Genomic DNA, 9,946 nt, shown 5'->3' with positions numbered 1-9,946 from the left:
GTAGCTACAGCTTTACTTCTGACCTCTGTGAATCTTGTCATCTCTGGGAGAGGACACCTCACCTTGAAGTTTTAAAAATCTTTGTCCCAGACTGGGTTCAAAACCTTAACTTCCTCTGCCTTAGTTTTCTCGTTTGTAAAATGGGAATAATAATACCAACCTTATGGGGTAATTGTGCGGATTAATTGAGCTAATGCATGAGTGTTTAAATAGTAGCTGGTGCACAGTCAGGGCTCGGTGGATATTAGCTGTTAGTATGGTAACCATTGTTCACAGAAACAGAGGTGGTGCTATAGTTTATAGACTAAACTTCTTGACCCAGCCCCTCTATCTGGAAGGCTCAGCAACCTCCCGATCGCCAGATTGATTTGGTGACTGACGCTCAGGTAAGTGACCCTGCAAGAGGGTGGCTCAAGGGCCAGAACTCTGACCTCGGATTAGATGCACCCACTGCCCACTTCTTGAAGACTGTCTCCAAGCGTCAGGGCCTCCTAGACACGCGAGGATGGAAGGAACAGCAGGACTCAGCCACCACAGTCCCCCAGTTGGGGAATCCATGCTTGACAGACCATGCTCAAGCCTGTACTTGCATTTTTTCAGATGTGGGGCACTTGCTACCTCCATTTCCAAACAGCATCCCTGTCCTGAGCCAAAGTCACCTTTTTATAATTTGTTTTTTGTTTGTGTTTCTGTATTTTAACTTAGAATCCAGAATGGTGGCATTGGGACAGGACTTCAGGAATCATCCAGTTTTCTCACCTGGGCTCACCCAGGGACCTGCTCTCCCCCAGTCCTAAGTGATGGATCTCCTGCAGACCTAGTTCAATAGTGGCCCAGAAGGGGCTGGCTCTGTGAAGAGAGGAGTCAGCAGTGACAAGTTCTGGAAGAGCGCCGTAGGCATGCAAGCAGGGAAGTAGTTTGTGTGCCGGGCATGGCTCTCAGGTTGCGTGTGCACCAAGTGCTATGACAGCTTTGGAGGAGGAGGGCAGAGTTCAACTCACTCCCAGGTTTGGGTCCCAGTTTCCTGCTTTATGTGTGACCCCGGGAACGCCACGTCATCACCCCCTGCCTCAGTTTCCCCGTCTGTAAAATGGTAGTGATCTACCCCAGAGAATAGTTGTAGGGAGGAACCATAAACACAATACAGTCTCCAACACTTAGTAGGTGCTCCAAAAAAAAAAAGGTCCTAATTGTACATATAGAGTGAGAATTAGGACGCAGGCTGTCAGCGCAGGGTCCCCTGGGGTGAGGTGACGTCTAGGGAGCGCAGGCTCCCAGCACGGGGAGGAGGGGACAGCAGGCAGGGTCTGGGGCTCGTAAGTCCCGGCCGTTGCCCACTAGCCTCCCAGGTTTCTGGACCTTTCAGAATCCCAAGGTGCGCAACTCCCGTCCTGCCATGGGGGCCTCTGGAAGGGACGAAATCACACAGCCGCTCAGATTTCCACAGGAGGTTTGCTTTTTTTTTTTTTTTTTTTAAGCGTCCTGTTTTAAATTGCTTTGTTTTCTTTGGGTCATATGACCGCTCCCCCTCCGCCCCCGCTGGCCCGGGGCGGGCGCGGCGCGGGTGTTGCAACGTCTGGCCGAATGTGGGGATCAGCTGCTGACCGCCACCACGTGACCCGCCGCTGGGATAAATGGACGGCGCGGCCGCGCTCGGCACAGTCACTCTCGCACGTCCTTCTGCGCGTCTGGACACGTCGGAGCCCGCACCGGAGCCAGAACCGAGCGCCGGCCGGATGGAGCGCCCGCAGCCCGACAGGCAAGCGCGGGGCGCGGGGCGCGGGGCGCGGGGAACCGGTCTCTCCCGGGAGGGCAGCCCCTGCCGTGCCGCCTAGCTGTGGTCTGCAGTCCCTCTCCGAGACAGAGCCGGGAAGCCTCTTCTCTGAGTTCCCTTGGGCTTTGGACTAAGGAGGAGCCCGGTTTCGGTCCCGTCCGGTGGGGGGTGATTAGAGGGATGAAAGGTGATTTACACGTCTGACTCCCTGGCACAGGGCTGGTAACCAGATGGGAGTGTCCCTATGGTATCTTTTTTTTTTTTTTTTGGGTTTTTAATTTAATGTCCTTGGAGGTGCTCTCTGCTTAATCTAGAATCCCTGGGGCTGCCGAGGAGCCTGGGTGACAGTGGCTGGTTCTCTTGCCAGAGCCCCCTGGTGGCCGCATCCTCCTCTTACTAGCGGTCCAGCACCTGAACCAGACACCACTGTGGCTGTCCTGTCCCCATTTTACAGATGAGCACTGCACAATTCAGGGAGGCAAGAAGCCCAAGGCCCCCTGGCTAGCAGGTGTCCAAGCTGGGATTTGAACCACAGTCTGTCCACCTCCAAGTCTGGCCCCTTCCCTTCTCCCAAGAGTTTGATGAGTATGTATAGAACCACGGTGATGTTTCTGGAAGGAGTACGGGAGAGAAAAGAGAAATGACAATTCTGCAGGAGGTGGAGACGGACATGGGGCAGAAATACTCTCAGAAAGGGACTTTTTCTTTGAGTAAAACAGAGTTTTGCAGATTTTTTTTTTTAAAGATTTTTTATTTATTTGAGAGAGAGAGAATGAGAGATAGAGAGCACGAGAGGGAAGAGGGTCAGAGGGAGAAGCAGACTCCCTGCCGAGCAGGGAGCCCGATGCGGGACTCGATCCCGGGACCTCAGGATCATGACCTGAGCCGAAGGCAGTCGCTCAACCAACTGAGCCACCCAGGCGCCCGAGTTTTGCAGATTTTTTAACCCAAGTGCTTTTATGATGAGCGTAACATTATAAGGGATTTGAGTGTGAAATGTCAATAGAATAGATGAATTAAATTTGGGTCTAAAGCCAATCAAAGCAATTATGATATGAAATATGAATGTTCTTATAAAATATGAATGTTCATATGAAATATGACCGGTCATACTGCCGGGGCTACTTCTCCCTGGGTGTTGCAAACCTCCCCCCAAACAATAACTGGTACCAGGATTTCCCAATTGGTCATATGACTTGGAGCATGTTGATGGGGCTGCATCCTAAGGTAGTTAGGAACCTTGCCTGTGTATCAGATGGCGGGTTGGACTTATTTCTGCAGAGAAGCCTGATACCACTCAAAGGCCTGCTGATGGGCAGGTGGCATCCTCAGAAACTCAGCGTTGGGAGGAACCTTGCTCGGAGCCATCCGTGTTCACCCTCCCTCCCTCCCTCCCTCCCTCCCTCCCTCCCTCCCTCCCTCCCTTCTGCAGCATGCCCCAGGATTTGTCAGAGGCCCTGAAGGAGGCCACCAAGGAGGTGCACATCCAGGCGGAGAATGCCGAGTTCATGAAGAACTTCCAGAAGGGCCAGGTGACCCAAAAAGGCTTTAAGGTATGTGGCCTGGTGGGACCAGCACCGCTGGAGGGTGTGACGGGTGTGAGTGTGTCCGAGGTGCTCAGGCCAGTGGTTTAAGTGGGGATTGGGACCAGGGATGCTGAGGGACCAGAGGGGCATGTCCAAGGGAATCATGTTGCAGATGACATTTGAGGCTTAAAGAGGGCAGGTGACCTACTCAAGGTCACGTAGCAAGTGCACAGCCTGCCATGTAGTGCCGTGGAGGGGCTAGGGTAGTAGAGCCAGTTCCTGAGCCCCTGTTCTGTGCTGGGCATTTTACGCACTCCATTCCTAATCTGTGCCTCAGCTCTGGGTAAGGAAGATGAGGAAGGGCAGGCTCAGAGAGGTGAAGTAGCTAGCGGGAGGTCACACAGCCAGCAGGTAAATGGGAAAGGCTGCAATCAGACCAAGGCTGGTTTCCCTTCAAAGCTAGTGCTCCTGACCTAATTCTGATGTGCCTCTGAAGGTAAGGGGTGGCATGGGTTCGAGGCCGAGCACAACCACTTGCTCACAGGAAGATTGTGGGCATCTCCTCTGTGAAGTGGGATTTCGACAGCAGGGTCTTCCTAAGCACCCGCTCTCTGCTGGGCACGGATTTTGCTGTTTCCCAGCACGGCTGAGGAATTCATGCAAATAGGAAGGCGAGCGCTCGAAGAATCGGGCAGGTGTCAGGTGTTCAGACATCAGTGCGAGGAGAGGCTTGATCAGGTTGAACAGAAGGTGCTGGGGTGGGGAGCTCTATCCCCTGACTCCTGACACCCCTCCCTCCCTTTTGCGGCCTGCACCCTCCCCCCACTTCCAGCCGGAGAGATGCTTCGGTGACACGTGTCATACGGTTCCAGGGGTTCAGGCCCTTGGCTGCCACGTCTAGTCTTGGCTTCCTCTCCCCGTCGTCCACCCCCCCCCAAGAAGATGGCATATACCCAGTTGTTGGACTGTGGCTGCGGGCAGCAGGATCCAGGGAGGTGACTGCCGGAGTATCCCATCCCCAGACACTGGGACTTTGGATCTTGCCTCTAAGCCACTGAGTCCAAAGTGGGCACGAAGATCCGGGAGAGAACCCCGTGCTCATGTAGAGGATGCTGATGGAGGGGGGCATTTATCACCACAGCTTCGGAACTGAGGGCCAAGTGCCAGCCTCTGTCTAGTACTTGACCTGTGTCACCCTCCTTGACTCAAGTCAGCCCCCTTTAGGACATCGTTGTCCCCTTTGGCAGGGGAGGGGACCAGGGCTTGACGGGACAGTCACTCGGACCTTCCATGACCCAGAGAGGGCAGGTGGCTTACCCAGGGTCACACAGCCCAGGGAGCTGAGGTTAGAACCAGGTTGGCACACTTGATAACCCAGGCTGTTTTGTATCCAGCTGCCTGGCTTTCTGCCCCATTGAGAAGGTTCATGGCTCAGAAATAAGTCGGAAACCTCAACCAGTGGTCCTCCTTCAAACTCAGACTAGAGTATTAATGTGTAACGGGAGATTCCCAAGCCAAGGTGTGCTGAGCCGGTCCCCCCAGCCCAGCCTCTGGAGGTGGTGGGGTTCAGAGTGGGTCTCAGGGAAGGAGAATCGGAGGTCAAAGTCCAGAGGGGCTGGGAGGCTCCCCGGAAGGCTTTCATTCAGGTCCTCCCTTGCTCCAGAGCTGTGCTGGCTCCTAGCAACGCCTCGGCCTGACTCCAGTTTTCATTTCTTGCTCCTGTGAGGTCTCACCGTCTCCTACGTTCTCCAAGCCTAGTTTCCTTTTCCGTAAAGCGGGGATAGCAACTCCTCTGTTGGGGTTTTATAAGGAATAAGTTAGGCTGCGTGTTCATCCAGTGGAGTGAAAGGGTTTTCAGTTCCACTGGGGGGGGGGGGGGGGGCGGCAGCAGGCGGGAACCCAGCCTGGGGAGTCCCCGAGGGTCTCGCTAAGGCAGCCGCGAAGGGGCTGGGTGGGGTTCTTGCACGAGGCCAGCAGCCTGACCTACTCGTTTGACCATTTCAGCTGGTGATGGCCTCTCTTTACCACATCTACGTGGCCCTGGAGGAGGAGATCGAGCGCAACCGGGACAACCCGGTCTACGCCCCCCTTTACTTCCCAGAAGAGCTGCACCGCAAGGCTGCCCTGGAGCGGGACATGGCCTTCTGGTACGGAGCGCACTGGCAGGAGGCCATCCCCTACACACAGGCCACACGGCGCTACGTGCGGAGGCTCCAGGACGTGGGGCGCAGGCAGCCGGAGCTGCTGGTAGCCCATGCCTACACCCGCTACCTCGGCGACCTGTCGGGGGGCCAGGTCCTCAAGAAGATCGCTCAGAAGGCCCTGGCCCTGCCCAGCTCCGGGGAGGGCGTGGACTTCTTCACCTTCCCCAACATCGCCAGCCCCACGAAGTTCAAGCAACTCTACCGCTCCCGCATGAACTCTCTGGAGATGACCCCCGAGGTCAGGCAGCGAGTCCTCGAGGAGGCCCAGACTGCGTTCCTGCTCAACATTCAGGTGAGGGTCTGGCAGCCCAGGGCGGCCGCCGTCCCCCCCGCCCCCGCACCCTCCCTGCACCCCTGCACCCCACACACCCTCCCCCTGCCACTCTGGGGATGGTTCTGTGCAGCGGAAGGGGCTGTGGGTTGTGGTGAAGCCAGGCTTTCAGTTCTGCCACTGACTAGCTGGCTGCTCTCGTCTCAGTTGCCCCATCTGTAAAATGGGGCTATAACAGCCCCCGCCTCTTAGAGTTGTTGGGAGGCTCAAGTGAGTTCGTACCCAGAGAGGCCCGATGGCAAGAGCTGCCACAGGGCCGGCCCTGTCGTGTCAGCTGTGTTCCTTTGGGGATGTGACAGGCGCCGCTGTAGCCCTCTGCGACAGCACTCCGCTACAACATTGCCATCGTGTGTGTGTGTGGCCAGGTTGGCACGGGGGGGGGAGGCTCCCAGGCGGTGCAGGCATGGCCAGGACACGGGACAAGGGCATGAACAGGATGCCCTCATGACAGGATGCTGGTTGCCTGCGAGCACGAGGGGAGGAGCAAGCAGGTGATGCAGATGCACCTGTCACGTTTTCTCTCAAAAGCTGGGTGACGGGAATGGGACTGCTCAATATTTTTCTTAACGATTTTGTGAAGTCCTCAAGATTTCCTAGCACAACTTAACATACCACCTTCGGCCGGGGCCTAGTGCCATCTCTCACCGGGGCGGGCTCGCGTGTCTTCTGTCTTGTAGCTGTTTGAGGAGCTGCAGGAGCTGCTGAGCCAGGACCCCGAGGACCAGAGCCCCTCGCAGGCCCCGGGGCTGCGCCGGCGTGTTGACAGTGGGGTGCAAGGTGAGGCCTCCCCGCCGGGATGAGCTCTGTGGAAGGCAAGCCCGGGGCCCGGCTGTCTGTCTCTGTTTTCTGAGTATTTTAAGTGAGAAGTAGAGTGCGGGCACAGGGCCCTGGGGCCATCTTTCGGAGTGTGGCTCAGGGCCAGCTGTGCAACCTCAGTCTTCCCATCTCTAAAATCAAGGGCAGTCGAGGGCGCCTGGGTGGCTCAGTTGGTTAAGCGACTGCTTTTGGCTCGGGTCATGATCTTGGAGTCCCGGGATCGAGTCCCACATCGGGCTCCCTGCTTGGCAGGGAGTCTGCTTCTCCCTCTGACCCTCTTCCCTCTCGTGCTTTCTATCTCTCACTCTCTCCCTCTCTCAAATAAATAAAGAAAATCTTAAAAAAAAAAAGAATAAAATCAAGGGCAGTCGACAAGTTCTAGTTCACTGGTTACAAGTACAGACGTGCACACAAAGGACCCTCAGGAGTCATGGGCAGAGCGTGTGTGTGTGTGTGTGTGTGTGTGTGTGTGTGTGTGTAGCCCAACGTGGGGCGTGTGTGTGTGTGTGTGTGTGTAGCCCAATGTGGGGCGTGTGTGTGTGTGTGTGTGTGTGTGTGTGTAGCCCAACGTGGGGCGTGTGTGTGTGTGTGTGTGTGTGTGTGTGTGTGTGTGTAGCCCAACGTGGGGCTTGAACTCACGACCCTGAGGTTGTGAGAGCAAGAGTCGGATGCTCAACGGACTGAGCCATCCAGGTGCCCCATGAGCCTCTTAATTTAGATACTTTTTTTCGGCCCTTTCAGGGTTCCTGAGCAGAGACTGCCTGATGTGGGGCAGGGTGGCTGGGAGCGGTCCTAGCTGTTAACCGTGCCATGGGACACCGGGAAGACAAGGAACCCCCCTGGGTCTTATTGCATGTCAGTTCCTCTCTCATGTGCCTCAGAGGGAGACATGTGCTGAGAGAATATCTGGAAAACTTCCAGAAAGACCAAAGTGCTCCACGAAATATACCCTCACTGAGCCTGACACACGGTTGGGCGGGATTGTGGCTCGGCGGTTGGGGGGGTTGAACAAAGAGGTGAAGCCCAGCTGCCTGCTCGGCAGGTTACTGAAGCCTTTGCTCCTGGAGCCACCCTCCCCCGCCTGCCCTGTGGCTTCCCCACCTGAGCCGGGACCACGTGGAACCCTCTGTTGGTGGAATTGTGCCTGGGAACATGGGAAGGAGGCCAGTCCTGATGGGATGGGATGAGCTACCTGGTAGGGGGAGGGGTCTTTACCCTCAAGCAGTGTGGTCCCCTCGAGTGCTCCTGGAGGGTGTGTTCTCACAATGTGGGCTGGCTGAAAATGGAAAAGTGGACAGCTTGGAGAAGTAGTAAGCTCCCTGTCTTTGGAGGTATCTAAGCAGTGGCCAGAGGGCTCCCTGTCTGCGCTAGCAGAATCCTGGCATTGAGCAGGGACTGTACTAGAGACTGCTGAGGCCCTTTTGCTGTGTTTTTCTGTGACCTCCCATACGCCCCACCTCTGTCCACCTGTTGGTGACATTGCCCCCTCTCTCTTTCAGACTCGACTCCCACGGAGACTCCCAGAGGGAAGCCCCAGCTCAGCCTTCTCTCCCAGGCACCGCTCCTCCGATGGGTCCTTACGCTCAGCTTCCTGGTGGCAACGGTTGCTGTGGGGCTTTATGTCATGTGAATGCAAGGGCGCTGGCTCCTTACACTGTGAGCTGTGTCCAGTGGAGGGCCTGCTTTCTGGAGAAGGCATCTCTCTTGGCTGGCTTCCTTACCTTAGACATGGGGGGCTGTCTGTGCCCCCCACCCTCTCCCTGCATCCCTGTCTTTGGAAAGGGAGTCTGTGACATCATCTTCCCCAACCAAAAGCACATCCAGCTCACTGACATGAACTTCCAAAGTGGGATGAGCATCCTGCCTGGCCCCTCAGCACTCCCAGTTCCTGCAGCAGAGCCCAGAAGACATGGCCAGAAGTGGCAGCTCTCTTGAACCTCCAAATGCCCTGGGTTCACGGTCTCCTTGACATGCCATGACCGCCTCTCTGTGGGCCATGGCAAGTTTCATATAAATGTGCAACGATGTTGTGTCTTGTGTTTGTCTTGTTTTTTTTGGAGCCACTCTTTGTTACTGGCTCCACCTGAACTGTGGTATTTTGTTATGTTCTGTTTTTATAGCAGAGTTGGGGGGAGTTTTGGGGGTGGGGTTGGGAGGGAGGTGTTTAATAACACTGTGGCCTTGCCTCTAACTTTTGCGTGAAATAATAAACTCCAGTGCCTGATAGTAACTGGAAGTGTTTTTCTTGGGCTCTTGTTACCCTTGGGGAGCTGAACGTTTCCCTGCTTGTCTCTTGAATGCCTGGTGGGGAGAAGGGGTGAAGTGGTGGTGGAAGGGACTGGTTTCGGATGTTGGTCTCCGTTCTGAGAATGTGGGGGGTGAGCTTTGGGCAGCTGGTGTGTGAATCTTTGTGTTGAACCTTGTTTGATGCAAGACTCAGCTTTACTGAGGATGGCATTGCCCTGTTAGGCTCAAATGAGCCGATTCTGGGATACAATTTACTTAGTGGATGCAGTGAATCTTTGGGACTCCAGTGAGATCCCTGGGTTCCAATCCTTCCACTCTGCTTTGTAGCTCTGCCTTTGAGGTTAGTTATTAACCTCTCTGGGGCTCAGTTCTGTCACCTGTAACGTGAATACAGTGAGACCTATCTCACCTGCCTGTCTTGAGAAGCAAATGAGATGCAGGTAAAATGCCAACACTGGACCACATGAGCTCCTATTATGAAATGAGGGTGATCGGGGGTTTGTGATTTTTGCTAAGTGATTTTTGTGCTGTGTGTGTGAGTCACTTCCCCTATGTCCCCTCATTTAATGCTCACAGCAAACCCGTGAGGGGTGCTACCACTCTGGGGGGCAGGAAGGATGTAAACCAGATCTGTGCAGCTCTAAAACCCACGTTCCCCCCCACCCCACCCCCGGCCTAAGTCATGAAAGCCACTGAAATATTAATATTGCAGCTTCCCAATCTGGGCAAGTGAAAACCCCTCCCTGAAGGTGGGAAAGCAGAAGAGAAAGTGTTTCCTTAACACCACGAGTACCTGAGGACTGGGAGTCAGGAGAACTTTGTGCCCAGTCCTGGCTTTGTCACCAAGCCTGGAACCTTGGACAAGTCACTCGTCTCCTTTTGTTCACTGGCAAAATGAAAATAATACACCTAACCTCCCACAGCCGGTGGAGGGCCCAGGGGTATCTAAATGCCAGTGCATGGATGGTGGTGTCAGAATCACTGGGGGATCTTGGGCCCCACCCTGAGAGGTTCTGAGCCTGGAGACCTGGGGCAGGACTCTGGAATA

The 9,946-nt window shown here is 55.2% G+C and overlaps 2 protein-coding genes across 2 annotated transcripts in view; both read left to right on the top strand.

Annotated features, from left to right (window-relative positions):
• Positions 1-1,512, top strand: part of LOC112831632 (uncharacterized) — a 19,869-nt gene extending 18,357 nt beyond the window's left edge. The window contains exon 5 of the mRNA XM_073900877.1: positions 706-1,512. Within this exon, the coding sequence (XP_073756978.1) occupies positions 706-829 (124 nt within the window). The 3' untranslated portion in view covers positions 830-1,512. The remainder of the gene's footprint in view (positions 1-705) is intronic.
• Positions 1,513-1,601: 89 nt separating this feature from the next.
• On the top strand, positions 1,602-8,681 carry HMOX1 (heme oxygenase 1). Its single transcript, XM_025881745.2, has 5 exons — positions 1,602-1,759; positions 3,207-3,327; positions 5,305-5,796; positions 6,513-6,612; positions 8,151-8,681. The coding sequence occupies exons 1-5, from the start codon at positions 1,635-1,637 to the stop codon at positions 8,279-8,281; spliced, it is 969 nt and encodes a 322-aa protein (XP_025737530.1). The 5' UTR covers positions 1,602-1,634; the 3' UTR covers positions 8,282-8,681.
• The last annotated feature ends 1,265 nt before the right edge of the window (positions 8,682-9,946 follow it).

The sequence above is a fragment of the Callorhinus ursinus genome, unplaced genomic scaffold (assembly GCF_003265705.2).
Source record: "Callorhinus ursinus isolate GAN/ISIS: 27379988/994484 unplaced genomic scaffold, GSC_fseal_2.0 scaffold14, whole genome shotgun sequence".
NCBI lineage: Eukaryota > Metazoa > Chordata > Mammalia > Carnivora > Otariidae > Callorhinus > Callorhinus ursinus.
This window is presented reverse-complemented; position numbering and strand designations above follow the sequence as displayed.

Excerpts from the sequence above, each read along its gene's own strand:
- HMOX1 (XM_025881745.2), top strand. The coding sequence starts at position 1,635 with ATGGACGGCGCGGCCGCGCTCGGCACAGTCACTCTCGCACGTCCTTCT. Across the intron at positions 1,760-3,206 it reads GAGCGCCCGCAGCCCGACAG|CATGCCCCAGGATTTGTCAG; the intron begins GCAAGCGCGGGG and ends TCCCTTCTGCAG. Across the intron at positions 5,797-6,512 it reads CGTTCCTGCTCAACATTCAG|CTGTTTGAGGAGCTGCAGGA; the intron begins GTGAGGGTCTGG and ends TCTGTCTTGTAG.